This window comes from Pygoscelis adeliae, unplaced genomic scaffold, assembly GCF_000699105.1.
Source record: "Pygoscelis adeliae isolate BGI_AS28 unplaced genomic scaffold, ASM69910v1 Scaffold386, whole genome shotgun sequence".
In the NCBI taxonomy this organism is placed as follows: Eukaryota; Metazoa; Chordata; class Aves; order Sphenisciformes; family Spheniscidae; genus Pygoscelis; species Pygoscelis adeliae.
In genome coordinates, this window is record NW_008824940.1 from 242237 (window position 1) to 258850 (window position 16614).

General features: G+C 36.8%; 1 protein-coding gene across 1 annotated transcript in view; it reads left to right on the forward strand.

Annotated features, from left to right (window-relative positions):
* The window catches only part of MOSPD2 (motile sperm domain containing 2), a 38390-nt gene that overhangs the window by 16324 nt on the left and 5452 nt on the right, over positions 1 to 16614 (forward strand). The window contains exons 5-9 of the mRNA XM_009325461.1: positions 1845 to 1905; positions 3018 to 3056; positions 4063 to 4187; positions 10301 to 10471; positions 13203 to 13315. Coding sequence (XP_009323736.1) covers positions 1845 to 1905; positions 3018 to 3056; positions 4063 to 4187; positions 10301 to 10471; positions 13203 to 13315 — 509 coding nt within the window. The remainder of the gene's footprint in view (positions 1 to 1844; positions 1906 to 3017; positions 3057 to 4062; positions 4188 to 10300; positions 10472 to 13202; positions 13316 to 16614) is intronic.

Sequence of the window (16614 nt, forward strand, 5' to 3'; positions counted from 1 at the left end):
TCTACCTTTTCCAGGTAAGATTTAGTGTTGCATTAGGACCTTGCAGCTGTGCAGTACAGGGCCACAAGCTTTTGAGAAGATACTTTGACAAATAAATATGGTATAATTTAGTTTTGCAAGGCAGGATTGGTGCTCTTACCTGTGCCTTGAGAACTGTATACCCATACTCCTAAAGATAATACTGGAGCCATGGTTTTATATAACAAGCATAAAGGATTGTAATAATTTCCTTGATGTGAAAAAGCAACTTGATTTGGGTTTTGTGGAGCATATTCTGAAGCAACTTCTTTCCAATGTCTTTGAGACTCCCAAGAGACACAGTCTCAGCCAGTGCTGTCCATAAGTGTGCCATTGTACAGTCTTGCTTTGTAGTTAGTACATTTATCACAGAACAGGAATATCTTTTTTAATGGCTGTTTATAGCCATGTAGAGTAATAAATTTTATCCTAAAAGAACTTGGATTTCTGAGATCTTTTCCAGAGTGTGCTTCATTTGTTTGTTCCATTGCTATGGACGTCTACTATGTCAGCTTTTATGACTGGTGTGCAGCTGGCTAATTCTGATAGCTCATGCCTTGTTGCACCAGTTCAGGTAACTAGAATAGATGCAGTTATTGAATGGTCTGCTGAAATCTGTACTTCTAATTCCAAGCTTTCATCAAAATAATGGATCCATCCTTCTGATATCTGGTAGTGCTGCTTTTGGATAGGCAGTGGAATAAAGAGCAGCATCCTTGTTAATGCACAGGAGATTCTAATCATTGCTTGGAAATCTATCACTGTTTATGCTATTGAATGAAAGATACTGTATTTGGTACAAGCAACAGCCAGTTGAGATAAATGCCTCTATTAAAGGCTATCTTCTACCTACTATCTAAAGATATCAAGCTTTCAGTTAGTTTCTAATTACTGAAGCTACTGATAAAGCTTTCAGGTTGTGGGTAATCCTCTTATACAGGGTGGGTTTTTTCTCTCTGTCTGCAAATGTTGTAATAGTGTGTTGACATCACTTTAGGAGCATGTTCCCCATAGCATTTTTACTGTTATGACAGGCTTTCATCCTCCATCAGCAATATATTTTGTACTATTTCTGAAAGTCTCCTTTGTAATACTTTATTGTAGTAAGGCATCTCTTTCTTTATTATCTATACCTATTTCATAAAATGCCTTTTTTGCCTTTTACTGTGTAGTCAGTTCTGTTATACTTGGATTTTGCAATGGAGACTTGGCTGTACTATTTCTGTGTGACTGCTTCTTGGATGGAAGCACCCTGAAAATGGGTGGTGTACAAGCAGCTCTTTTGAGTGCTCTGCCCACGATTTCTCTGCATACAACAAACTAATACTAAACCCAAAAATTCTCTTAAAAGGAAAACTTACTTTTTTTCCTGGCAGATCCTGAGTGCAGTAGTATATTGAACAATATGCAAGACAAATTATGGAAAGGAAATTTCAGTATGTTTAGTGCTCTCCCTTGTGAGGCTTTAAGATAATCTGTCAAGCTTCTGTAGTGCTAAAGGTTTACTTTTCCTGTATCTTTCCTGTACAGCTTAAATCCTGTTGATACTCTGCAGTAGTTTAGACACCTAACTTGTTGCATTGATAATAGGTCTGTTGACTTCTTTCTTACATCATAAAGCGAAGTTTGACCACAATCCTGTAACAATTTAGTGAAGTGGAAAGCATTGCATTGGGTCTGGATGATGTTTGTAGTATGTGTAAAATTTGAATATAGATGATTACAATATAAGTATCTTGTGCTATTCAATAAATGCCTTAGCTTAACTAAGCCTGTATTTTTAATGTTTTGATTTACATTGCATTTACTCTGTGCTTTTATATTAGGACTTGGATTTTGTTCGATTTATTGTCAGCTGTTTTACAGATTATTACCCAAACTTCCTCAGTAAGTATTGTATATTACATCTTAAGCACTGTAGACTTGTGTAATAAGAGCATTTCATAATGTTGCAGATGATGGGAGAGACTTAAGTCTTTTTGCATCTGCTTTGTGTGGTAACTACATGGAACACGGGGACATTACAGATTCAGAATACTTTTGTGCTCATAAGTCAGCACAACTTTGTATTGTAAATAAACTTTACGTTCACCAAAAATCAACTGGCTTTTCATGAAATAAAAATGTAAGACAGATTTTTACAGATTAAAAATTGATACAAGTATCTAGTAGAACTGAATTGGCCTGTCTTTTGCTCCTTGTTACTTGGGTAGAAGCTTTGCAAGCTTGCATGACAGTTTGTATCCTTTAGGAGTCTTCAGGGGACAAAGAATGAACAGCTATAGAAAACTTTAGGGAGCAATGGTTTAGTCTGAACAGATTAAGGCATGTTTGTGTGCACACTTGGAAAAACCTGCATACTTGCCTGCTAACTTTTTTTATGGATAGGCAAGCACTGAATAGTTTTTGCCAGCTCATCTTAATGAGTTAGAAATTTTAAGTGAAAATATGTCTGAATATTGAAATTCTGGACAGCAACTGCTTAAATTCTGAATATTAGATTTCAGCTTGCCGATCAAAGTTCAAAACTTTGATCAAATATCAAACTTAAAGGCAAGTGCAACATCATGTGTTTGGGTTTTTGACATTCAAGAGAAATTTTGGGACACTTCTGAGTCAAAGTACTGACTTTTCAGACTTCTCTGCTAAAACAGAAAGCTTGGAAAAAATGTAGATTTACAAAGACTCTTGCTATTTGCTTCTTTAGGAAGAAGAGGTGCTGAATAAGCACCTCATATATAAAATATATATTATTATAGCTATAATATGCTATATATGCTAAAATAGCAAACAGCTAATGTCTTTATATAATAATAGAAATCAGTTTATACATATTAGAAGCAATTTTGTATAATTGTTTTTACAAGGAAGTGAACATGGAGGTTTCTAAAAATGAGTATTCACTTTGTACATGACCATTATTGCTGTGCTTCCTCTTAAACAGAGAAATACATAACACTTGGTATTCAGATTATTTCCTTTTCTTTTTGCCTTTTCAGCAAAGATAGTGATCTTTGAAATGCCATGGATAATGAATGGTAAGTTGTTGTTTGGTTTTGTGGGGTTTTTTTGATCATGGTAACTCTTTAAAATTAGTAGCATAAATAGGAAGCATTTTTCTGCTGTGTAGATACAGCTGAATGGTGGAATTTGTTAAACATGCATCTTTAAATCTGTCTATTCGTAGGTTGCATACTTTTTTGTTTTTCCTTCCAGCGCTGTATTTTGGAACATACTTTAAATGGAGTCCGTATTCATCCTGTTACCTTTAAAGCTTGGGAGACCTCGATAAATAGTCTATTCCTTGAATGTTTCCAACTGTTGTCCTTTCAAAGCTAGATCTGTTCCTGATTTAGGAATACTATCATGAACAAATGATGGATGCTTATAACCAGGCAAAACTAGAATACACAATTTTAGATGCCTGACACTGGACACTGGTATTGTTACATATGTTTTGATGTGTGTACTTTAATAATTATCTTTAATTACAATGTACAGGATAAACATGTTATTCCTGTATTTTTACCATATGGATACGTATTTTTGTTGGCTTTATATTTTTCGGTATATTCATGTTTTACCATCACTGAAATAACTACGGTATTTGAAAATACTCTGTAGATTTAAACAAGTGTCCTTTAAAGCAGCAAAATATTTCAACTAGGAAGAGCATATATGCATCTTTCCCAACCTCCCTCATTCGGATTTGGAAATACAATTGGTTTTACCCCCTCAGTACTTCCTGGTCTAAATTCCAAGACAACAAAATTGTAATTTGTTAAATCAAAGATACTCTTTCCATGAAAGTCTGTGGTCTATCTGCATTCGTCTATAGAAAGCTATATGTCCATAAAATACTTTCTCTGTAAATAATACTCTTTTCCTTGCACTATTTATCCCTGTTATAATACATACTTTCAGAGCAGGTCCTGCTATATCTTACGGGATGTAGCTCACTTGTGTTCCATAAGGTCTACTAATACACTGCAAAAAAACCCTTTCTGACAACTTACCTATGCCTTTTGTTGTTTTTTTTTTAAGCTGCTTTTAAAATTGTGAAGGGTTGGCTTGGCCCAGATGCAATAAGCATGTTAAAGTTCACAAACAAGAGTGATGTACAGGAATACATCAGTGGAGAGTATCTACCACCTCACATGGGTGGAACTGTAAGTATATTAACATTTCATGGTCCTTTTGTGATAGATTGAGACACGCCTATATAAATTACATATGTGGGGTTGAGTGTTGGCACTTCATGGATGTGAAATTTCTTGAAATTGTTCTGCCAATGATTATTTGTAAATCACATTAATATAAAATGGGTTAACTTAATGAGAATTTGGTATCTGGCGGTCTTTACAGAAATAATTTTTCTGAATCATTCATCCACTTTCAAGTCATTCGAAACCACCTAGTTTTTCAGACTTTAAAAAAAAAAAAAGCTGTTTTAAGTGTCACACTTCCTTCTACTCCTCCCCCCCGATCAATCAGAGATACTGTGTTGGTTTATGTAACAAGTTCTGTGAACAGAAAATAGGTTTTATGGCCCTCAGATTTTTTTCATCCTGCTCCAAAGCTATGATTCAGTAAAGACAATCATACTGCAATTATTTTTCCTTTGTTGTTTCTAGGGCTGTATTTTAAGGCATGGCTGTAGAAGATTCTTTTTTAAGAGTATATTAGAGCTCCAAAGAGTATGCTACAATCTGGTATCACTTTGACAGAACCTGGATCCTATTCCTGTGGAATCTAAATAGCAAAACAGCACAAGCATCTTGTACAGCAGGTTTCATTTTTCACAAAGCTAGTAAATTAGTTTGCATAATCTTCATCATAGAATTTGCAGAAAGAGGATGTTTTTCCTTTAAAGTTTTTGTAGACCGTTTATGGTAATGGAATAAGCCTACTGTAGAGGAGTTATTTTTACTTGTTCTCTTCCATATTTTTTTTCTGAAGTGTGTTTGGAGTTATGCCAGTGACAATATGGAGAAAAGAAAGATACTGCTTCAGCGACAGTAGGAGAGGCCATGTTCCTTTGTGTATAAACTCAAGGTAGAGTTCTGGTGGCCAGAACATATGAAACTTACTTTGGGAACATAAAGACTAAGGTACCTTGGTTGTTGTTTGACTGAAGGAAGCAGCCTTTACAAAGTGCTTTTGCATGAGATTCTTGAAGAAAAGATGATATCTTCTTTCTCCGTGGAAAACTGCTGCCCAAACTCCCCAGTCTTGTATAAGACCTTTCTCACGTTAGAGAAAGCTGAAATTGCTGAACTTCAGGAGTGGGCATTGAGGGCTGATGATGCCTGAAGTGGCTTCAGTAAGGATTTGAATGGGGTATAGCAGTGGTTCTGGGCCTAGCTCCCACAGTGTTGCCCTATTGCTGCAATAGAGGGGGAAAAGTTCTTTTCCTCCTTCTTAGAGCTGAGTATCTCCTGTCTGCTTTTTAGACCATCTTACCTGATAGCTAATTACATCTTTAAAGAAAAAGGCTTGTGGCTTTGCTAAATATCCTCCTGAAGTGTCTGTCTGAGCACACAATCTTAGTTACCCTTTATCCTACCTTGGTCCTGCAAGGTCTTGTTGCCAGTTAGTGATTGTTGACCAATCCATGTTGCCTATCTTCTAAGAGCATTAACAAGTTCCCGAATCATGGAGGCAGCTTATCCAAACCATTTGTCTGTGATAGTAAGTTGCAGTGACAGAAATAAGTTTGTAGGAGTAAATTTGCTTGACAAGGACTCCAAGGGTTTTGACAATTTCAGAAAAACAGCTATATATCGGCATATTAAAAGCCCTGTATTTTGAATCAGCAGATGTTTTGTCTAACTACTGAGTTTCTTTGGTATTTAGCTACTTGATGGGTGTTTTGAACTTTTAGTCTCAGAACTGTCAGCACCTGGAAGCATTGTTAGCAAATACTTAGACTCCAAAATCATGCTCCAGATCCTCCTTCCAAAGATTTCTTCAGTGCATACAGTAAAGCAGGATTTTGCATCTCTCTGAGAGCAAGGTGTTTTTCAACCAGAAGACAGACAACTTACTGACCTTTTATCAGAATTTAACTTTTCTTGATGTGATTAACCTTGGCTCCTCTTGAGGCAACTTAGAGTCTGAAGATAGAGTACATTCACCATTATTAGTGTTGTCAGGCCTGTTTTTTTTTTTTAAGGCAGTATCTTACTTGCACAAATTAATTCCCTCTGCTCTCTGCTCAAGCATTTGTTTTTGTTTGTTTGTTTTTTTGCCTCCATCAAATTCTTTCTGTTGTCTTTGATTTCCACACATTTAGGAACAGGTCATCATATTTGCAACTAGCATAATGCAGGTGAAGAGCACAGCATATCTGTTCAGTCTTTGTACTCAATACAGTAGCTGTAAGTAGACTCTCACCCTCTTTCTGCTGTGTCCCCTATTAGAATCCATCTTGAAAGAGACAGGTCTTGCCAGATGTAAACAACTAGTGGAGCAGGTCATTTGGCTAGTTGCTTTGGGGAGATACAGAGAACGTAAGTACAATGGAATCTAGGCATCCAAGAAGAGTGTTAGAGACTAGTTTTGGAATTGACAAAAAAATCCATTTTGGAAATAGAATTAATAATGTTGAACTTGGAGTTAATGATTAATCAAGGGAACTGTTCTGTGTCTCCATCAGAAGCCTTCAAGCTTCAATATCTCAATCAAGTTATCTTTAAGTATGTTTTGTTTTTACTGTGGCTCAGGGTCACTCAAAGGATGAATCTGAGGCTTTCCTTAGCGTGAAAATCCTTTGATCAAGGATTTTCTGTCAGCTAGCTGTGAAAGGAGGAAAATAACTTGCTTGGTTTTAGACAACTAGTGGACAAAGGTGTCTCCAGAGTATCAAAAGTATATTAAAACTAATTATGGAAAACAGAAGCTTGGATTTTGCAGGACTTTGGAATATAAACTTAATGTAAGTTCCGTTCAAGTCCTCATCAGTGTCTGTTGGCTGTGACTGTTACCATACTGCTAATCAAGAAGGGTTGCATACCATGTACCTGGCTTTGAGTGGTTCTTGTCCAGACTGCACAGATGTCCCTCTCTTTGTAGTAGGTTTGTCTTGGAGAACTTGTTGGAACTGCCCAAAACAGATTTAGGAGCAAGCTAATGATAAGTAGTCTGGAAAATTAGGGCTAGGTGCTCAAAAGCCTCTTGCTAATTGTTTTTGTTTATTAATAAATGTATACCAAGTCAGTGTTTTCCTGGATTCCCAATCTGTTGTGTTCCACATTCTACCAGTTCTAGCTGTTGATATCAATGATGGAACAGGCCAGTTCTTAAGGCATACATGTTTCTGGCTAGCCAGGGAGATTCGTTGCATCTTCAATAACATTTTGTGCAAGATTGATGTACATACAGTATACAAATTGATACAAGACATGTACATACAGTAGGGTTTTAGTTTGTATATTTGTCTAGCTCTCCTTTGTCAGAGATGGGCAATTCATCCTTGTTAAATCTGAGATTCCTTCCACTGGTGCCAATATTGAATGATAGGTGTACTAGAATGCTGTGTTCTTCGCCTGGGTATCTGAATTGATAGCCCATATCCTGTTTTCTTGGAAGGACCTTTTATAGATCAGTGGCCTGAAGTTAAGACATCACTAAGCATTTTGCATGGGATTTCATGGCTGCTGTGAACATGTAATCTTAGAAAATATCACTACCATGATTAAGATCTCTACCACAATTGCCAAACTTAGCAGATGTAGAGACTTTACACTACTATAAAAGGAAGCCATTAGTCTACAGAATGCGTTATATGCATTCTATAGACTATAGAATTATTTAATGCTATATATCAAGCATTGAATAAATGTCTTGTTTATCTGTCTGAGGTTTTCACCCTGTTATTAGATAAGCCCATGTCACTGAAACTTACGGACTGTGTTTGGGAAGTGTGGTACTTTGAGTTGTCTCAGTGATGAGATTCTGTTCAGCATTGTGGATTAATGTGGCCATGTGAAATGTGCAGCAAAACTAGCATCTCTTTATTAAGGTCACTTTGTCATATGCCCTTCATCATATGCTGGAAGGGAGTAAAAAGGGTTTTTATCAATTTGGCTAAGGGTAAGCTGGCTATTTCTGCCTTGTATTTGCAAATGGAGGATGTCAATATTCTGCAAGCCTACTGTAATGTTTCTAACAGTCTGGAGTCTTTTCTAATAGTAAATTAGTCTGTTACTGATACTTAAAGCTTGTCCTTTAGGCCCTTGATAGTATATTGCTTGAGCCAGTGGATACCTGTTTCATTCACTTAAAGGTCTGTGACTGTTGCTTCAGCCTGAAGAATAGGAGAGATTTAGGCCTTGATTATAGATTAGCAAGAAGTATGCTGTTTTGTTTGGGGTTTCTTTGAATGGCCCCATCTAAGGTTTTTCCTTTTTTTTTTTTTCCCCTAACATCACATTATTCTTTGTTTTGAGAAAATATACTTGCTTATGGAGAATTCTCTTGAAACACTTTTTTTAACTCCCTGCTGGTAGCATAGTTTGGGAACTGTGGGCATGGCTCTGTCTGCCTCGCAGGAGTCAAAGCTATGTTATTTTCCTCCTCCACTGGAAAAGCTGACAAACTGATTCAGTTTACTTGGGGTTTAAAACTGTTTGAAAATGCAGTAGGAACAGAGACCCTTGTTTCAACACTGTTTCTAACGTAATAGGATACTTCAGTTGGAAGGGATCTACAATGATCATCTAGTCCAACTGCTTGACCACTTCAGGGCTGACCAAAAGTTAAAGCATGTTATTAAGGACACTGTCCAAATGCCTTTTAAACACTGACAGGCTTGGGGCATCGACTACCTCTAGGAAGCCTGTTACAGTGTTTGACCATCCTCTTGGTAAAGAAATGCTTCCTAATGTCCAGTCTGAGCCTCCCCTGACTGATGCAGCTTTGAACCGTTCCCGTGTGTCCTATCACTGGATCTGAGGGAGAAGAGATCAGCACCTCTCTCTCTGCTTCCCCTCCTAAGGAAGCTGTAGAGAGCAATGAGGTCGCCCCTCAGCCTCCTTTTCTCCAAACTAGACAGAGTCCTTAGCCGCTCCTCATAGGACACTTCTTCCAGCCCTTTCACCAGCTTTGTTGCCCTCCTCTGGATGCATTCAAGGACCTTCACATCCTTCCTAAATTGTGAGGCCCGGAACTGCACACAGTAGTCAAGGTGAGGCTGCACCAATGCTGAATGCAGCGGGACGATCACCTCTTTTGACCGGCTGGGTACGCTGTGTTTGATGCACCCCAGGATGCGGTTTGCCCTCTTGGCTGCCAGGGCACACTGCTGACTTGTATTGAGCCTGCTGTCGACCAGCACCCCCAGATCCTCTCTGCAGGGCTGCTCTCCAGCCACTCATCTCCCAATTTATACTTGTGCCCGGCGTTACTCTGTCCGAGGTGCAGAATCCGGCATTTCCTCTTGTTAAATTTCATGCCATGGATGATTGCCCAACGCTCCAATCTATCTAGATCCCTCTGCAAGGCATCTTGTCCCTCAGGAGTCAACAGCACCTCCCAGTTTGGTATCATCAGCGAACTTGCTAATGGTGCGTTTCACTCCTCCTTTTATTACATAAGATGTAATAAAAAATATTAAAGAGTATTTCTAATTAGCAAAAACTGTTTTTTACTGATCCTCCAATAGAAAAGATACCTTTACTGTAGAAGCATCAAGAACTTGAGAATGCTGCTTCTACATTACTTGGGTGTCTTGAATGCGGTCTTTAAATTGATTTGGCTTTCCAAAGACTGAGGTGTGAGTTGCAGGATATGTTAAAAGTCCACACGCTAGGTTAAACTTGAGGGATTGTTTGGGGTTGTTTTGTGGTTCGGTTTTGGTCTGGTTTTTAAACTGTGGTTATTATGAAACTAAAATACGAAGAACTGAATTTTTTCATTGCTTTTGGGACATTCTTTAGAAATAGCTGTCATAGGCTTTAAACTACGTTTCCTAGAACTAAGAACAAAACTTCAGCATTAAGACTCTGAATGCTGATACTCAGTAGACCAGATTCTACGGTTCTGCTGTGACTATAAATAACAACAGTAGTTACAATTTAGTGGCTTCATTAGGTGACTGTACTTATTTCTTATTAATGATGATAAAATAAAAACAAAGAGGTCCAACTTAAAATGGATAAATGAAACATACAAGTTGTGAAACAAAAAAAAATTGATAGTATTTCCATTTAAAAAAATACTAGAGAAGGCACTTCTCATCCTCCTAAGTAACTGGTCTGTTAAAAATTTCCTTATGTTTTAGGATTCTTTCAAGTACAGTTATCCTCCATTGGTTGATGATGATTTTCAAACTCCTTTATGTGAAAATGGACCCATTACTAGTGAAGATGAGCATGAAAGTAAAGAAGAGATAGATGCGGACACCAAGGAGACTGGGGAGCTGAATGAAGAGCAAAACCTCAATCAGAAAAAGGTATCTAACTCTGAACGTTGACGCAAGGCTAGTTAAATGGCTACAAAGTGGGACAGGAGGCATATAACTTTTGTTTCTTGTCAGGCTTTTACTTTGTGTTGATTTTTATTTTTTTTCTCCCCTCCAGTTTGACAAAAGAACCCAGTAAAACTGAAAATTATACTTGCAGTTTCAACCTTGCATGAAACTGGTCTTAACAGACTAAGAAGCTTCTGAATGAGTAAAATGTGTACTGAGTGTTTAGTGTATCTCTGGAATAGTGAACTGTACAGTAAAATTTAAAAGGCTTCTGTGTTTTGTTTCAAAGGTTATGTCTTTCTAGTTGGTTTATTTTTAATCTTGGGATATCTAGTGGTGTACCTCTTTAAATACATCTAGTTTTCTCAGATGCTTAAGTCAGTATGTGCATGAGAATATTAACAGTTAAATATTCATACTTTACTGGATGTTAATTTCTTAAATTATTGATAAAATCTCAACATATAGAAGTTTTCATTTAGTCTCAGGAGAAATTGTATCCCTAATCCATCAATCCTAATGCATTGTTTTACACAAGTCCATATGAAGTGATATTTGGAATATGCAATGATAGTCAGTGGGGATATCACTCTTGAAAATAGTAGGGAGAATCTGAAATTCACCGCTTTACTGCCGTAATTAATTTTGGAATATGAATTGCAAAACTTCTGCTTAATGGAGTAGAATACTTTAATATTACATTTCCAGTTTCATTTACTGTTTTAAGTTTTTGTCAGAATTATTTGAAACACACAGCTCACTTTAGGTAGTCCAGCTGTTCTTTGCAGCTTGGCCAGCTATTCAAAAAAAGATGATTTCACTGACCTTAAGGTCAAAAAGAAGCATTACATAACCATGGGGACTTCCTCACCTTTGGACTCAGTAGCTTGTTTTGGTTGTAGCACATCTTCCCAGCTCTGATTCTCAGATATAGCAACATGGAGGATTCCTGTTCAGTGTGTGAATTGGCTTTGGTGCTTAATAACCTCAGGGTTTGTTTTTAATTTGCTTGGCTGATTTCAGCTTTCCACTTAAAGTGTTTTTACCTTTTTCACTCTTAAAAATAATGATTTGGTTTATGGTTTTTCCTCTTTTAATTGAGTGTAATGAAGCTGCTATTCAAATGAACTAAGATTGAGACTTATGCTCATTGTGTATCCATTGATCTTAAGGCACGTTTAAGGCCTTACCTTTAACATACTTCTAAAATTTCAGACATCTCATTGTTGTTGGTACTGTTTCTGTAAAAAGTAGATTATTGTTTTGCTTCAACTCACTATTCTTCTGTTCACATATTTAAGAATAATACTTGCTATTTCTTCCACAAGTACACCATTGTTTGCCACTTCAATGTTATGTTCTTTTCCAAAATGTTTTTCAGAAATACTCCCTTATTGTCTCAGTGGTTGGTGTTTCTTATTTCTAAGTTAATTATTTTCTACTTGACTGTGCCTAAATATAAATATTCAAATATTTTTTTAATAAGGCCAGCTTCCAAACTAACAGATTTCAAGTGTTCTGTGGTATATCATTGTCTTCATTATTTACTGCGCTTCCGGTCTTTATATGCAGACTCTTGTCATCGCTGAGAATTCATCTGATTTATTTTATATATGTATGCCTCCTCTTATCCCATAGAAGGGCCTATTTCTTTCCACAGAGTAGAGGGAGCCATGAGTGATAAACTTCGTTAGCAAGTGCCTGTCTTGTAGATGCCTCCACCTTTAATGTGTGCTGTAGCAATATTTTCTTTGGTAATTTTAATTAGATTCCTGTAGAATAAGGCCCAACGCAAACTAGTGCAGTGTATTTACACACTAACCTTTTACTATAACCGTAATTATAAAAAAAAAAATAAAATTCCTGTGTGGTTTCTTTTTATAAAAACCATTTTTTATAAAATTTTGTATTGCTTTCATTCCCATACTTCAGATTTACATAAACTGAATTTTCTTCATGTCTTCTCTCTGTATTTTAAGTGGAATAAAAACAAGGCTAAGCAAACTGTTCAGCTGGCTGATCTTGAGTCATGATGTCGCTAATTCTTTCAGTCTTCTGTATTCCCCCTGTGCCCTGTCTTGCACTTAATTCCAGAGTTCTTTCATTTTTTTTATAATAAGATGTCCAGGCCTGCTGACATGTATTTTCTTAGTGTAATAGAGGAAAACCCTCAGAACCTAAGATATCTGCAGTTTTGGATGCACGAATTCAATCAGCATTATTTCTTTTAAGTTCTCCAATACTTCATAGTTCCATCTAAAAGCAGTGAAGATATGTTTAGTAACTCTGCAGTACAATAAAGTATGGAGTTGTTATTGTGTTTTCTGTTCAGTGTTGCAGTGATTGTATTGGTGTCTGTTTTAACTGAAAAGTTTTGCAGTGGAAGAATAACATCAGTGCTTTATAATCTTAAATATTTGAAGTACTATAACTTAATGTGTCTGGAGTTTTCAAAAATAACCAACTTGGGCATCAGGAAAATACATGGGAAAAAACAAGGCAGAAGTTCTGTTTCATGCATGTTTAATACATTTTGTAACTTCTTTATTCAGTGGACTTCAAGCAGCTTCAGGGAATGAATACATATTAAGCTTGGTCTGTAATGTATAAATTGTTGAAATAAACCTCCTCATATTCTTTGAAATACCTGCATGATTCTGTAACGTGTAACCCAGGTTTCTAGTTAATCATTATAACTATCATTTTTACTTAGATGAATTCTATAGAACAAATTTCCAAATCAGAGGAAACTGACAAAACAGAGATCAAACCAAAAAATGCAAAGAAAGCATTAACCACTTTTAAAGGACCTTTATTACATATCAGGTAATAATAATATTCTTTAATTTTTTTTTACAATGTGCCTTGGACACTTGAGTACTGAACTAGTTGGTTTTCAAAGGAAACTTTTTTCAGACTATTGGAGGAAAACAAGTTACAAACATCCTTTTAAGAATTATTTTTACAAATCTCAAAGAATTTTTCTGGTTTTACATGTTTCTAGTGAATCTTTTGGTGTCACCATTGGCATGCTTTTTGTACTAATTAGTAGGTGTACATTTCGTAGAATCATAGAAGCATTTCATGGTTTCATTTATATTGAGAATCTGTCATTGGATTTAGTTAAACCTGTGCTTATCTCTGAGAGCAGTGGTTTGACATTGTTTGATTGCATTGGCTTAAAAAAACCAATGTGTTTACTAAGACAGCTTTCACTGTTAAATCTTGCTTGAATTCTTTTAACTTAAGATGGTGTAAATGTCTACACTAATAGTTTGCACCAATTAAACTTAATGAATGGGTCCAATTTATTTTGTGTGGGAAGTGCTCTGTATAAATAGCATATCTGCTCAGAAGATTTTGTCATCCAAGATGCTTGCATCTTGCGGTTAATCTGCTTTTTATCACTAAACCAGGAAAAAAAAAATCAATTGGCCAATATCACTTTTTCTTCTCACTGCCTTTCAGGTTAAGATGCTTGTTTAGAAATTAATTTAGATGTTAACTTTTATTTTCACTTCCAGTTTGCTATTAGATGAATGAAGAAAATATCTAATTTATAGGTAATTCCTTAGCTAATTTTGTAACTGCTGTACTGAATTAGTTTTGGAATGAATTTGAATAATGACATGCTCATTAGCATCAAAAAATATTTTGTAGGTATCAAATTCTCCTGGTTTTGAAAAGAAAATTATCTTTATAGTCCTTTGTGCAAAAACCTCCTCGTATAGACTTAGTTTCTTGTACGGCAGGACAAAGGCGTAGTCTGCAGAATTGTGATTTTAAAAGAATGTTTAAAATTTTCTGTCCCTATGACAAAAGCAGCTGTGTTCTTCTATCTGCTTCTTAAAAAAAAAAAAACACACAACAAAACAAACCCCCCCAAAAACCTAACAAACCCAAAACAACAAAAAAACACAACAACCAACCAACCAACCAAAAAACCCCCAAACAAACAAAAACACCACCCAGCCCCCCTCCCCCCAACAACTGTACCTTTTTTCTCTTAAAATATTTCAAGTTCTACCCTTGGAATAAAAGTGTTGAATTCATGTAAATTACGTGAAAGAGTCAAGTATAGAGGTGCTGATACTTGTAGTCTTGCTGTCATGGAAAATAAAATACTGGTGTCTCCATTGTCCTTGCTGTTTGTTGTTTTAGTTGTTTTTTTTTTAAGTAAACTCTTGAGGGTATGCACAGTTCTTATTAATAATCTAACTCTGCAGAAGTTAGAACTAGTTTTTATTTCCCTGGAATCTTTCTCAGGACACTGAATTTAATTTATTGAACTGATAATGTATAGTGCTATTTATAACTAGTCACAGGTACCTATCTTGGAGACTATAAGCTCTGCCAGTATAATTAGCTTGTGCCCTTGCTGATACCAGCGTTGCCCTGTGAAGGGAGCAGCCAAGAGCCTGACCGGGAAGCTGAGGCAGAGCAGCTCTGGCACCATGAAATCACCAAGAACCAGCAGCCTTTCTGTGCCTCTCTATCTGCTGCTGCAGAAGACTCGGTGAGGCCGCCTTGGATCCCCTGCAGGGATGTTCCTTGCCTATCACTGCTCAGTACTTGTTGGCTCTGGTGTACGACCACAGCTCTTCTGTTTCTTGTATTTGCAGTCATGCTCGCTAGTCTTCTGTCTCTTCCTTGTTTAGACCACGGTTGCATTTAACTTGCATACCTTACTATGAAAGACTGGTCGTTATTTGCCTTCCTCCTCAATAAATGAATATATTTGGTAAGACAAAGAGCAGCAGTTTACTTGCGCTGTCTGGCATAAGACTAGCTCATGTTGTGGTGTATTTTGAGATGAGAATTTCTAGCACAAGCTGAAATGGTTACCCCACACACATCAGAGTAAAGAAAGTAGTGTTTCTGTAAAAAATTAAAAAGCTTGGGTGTGCATTTAAAATAAAACACCCTACCCTCCCACCACCTACACACCACCCACCCCCAACACTGGAACTGGTTCATTTCACAGATAACAGGCATACAGCAGTGGCCCTCAAGCCCCGTTTCTTTTTTTTTTTTTTCCTAGTTAATGCTTTCCTGTCTCATCTATGGTTCATCTTGCAATTGCTGTAACACACAGCTGCAATAGTACACTATTAAGATAACCAAAATACTTTGTAACTACAATCCTTCCTTTCCATTCTTGGTTACTTAAGTTGAGAATTTGGGAACAGGAAAAAAAACCTGAGAGGAGAAGGGGATATGGTTACCCTATTAATCTGTTTTAAACCCGTCCATTTCTTGCTTTCTGCCTCACTTGGCACGCTTCCTTATTCCCCACCAAAAAGAAAAAAAAAAATTCTTGTCACGTGAACTGTCTAATGCATTGTAAAACATGCCCCCCCCCACGCACACACAGTCACCGTTGGACTCCTCTTCTAGCAGGGGCCTTCAGGCTTGCCCTACAGTACCAAGGATTTTTCTTCTCAGCTGATACACTGGTTTGTTTAAGTGAGAGGAGAAGGAAGGATTGGTACTATGAAAGGAGGTCTTTTGAGGAGGAGGTCAAGCTAACATGAAATTGGCATTCTAAAAAGGGGAGAAGGGAAAAAAAAAAGTAACACATTTTTTGAAAAAGGCTTTCTGTCAAAAGAATATGCAGTTCTGTAGTACTGCGTAGTATGGCAGTTCTTTGTGTACTCCTAATGTGACATATTGAAAGAAAACAGTTTTTCACTTGAGTTTCCTCTCAACGTGTAGTATATGAGCATGCCCTACTTTTTGCCTAGTAGTGTTCATTTGAATGCTTATTCCAAAATGAGTTGTGTTAGTTTGATATGATTTAAAAGATTTCATGCATGACTCTCCTAATTGCACAGGAATATTAAAAACAAGCAATAACTTTTTGCATGTGTCACCAGAAGTATGTGAAGACTGACTCATAAGTACAAGTGAATTTAGCTGTAGTCATTGAAATGATTGCCACTTGCAGATATCTGACAGCTCCTCTTATGTGCGCACTGTACCCATTATGAGGATAGATGTATGAGGTGGAAATTACTCCCTGTCTGTGACACCTTATACTCTTTAATGTTAGCATAAATTAAAATTAATTATGCTTTCCTTTAACATACCTCTGTAAGATGCAGTGGCTGAAGTGACTGTATATA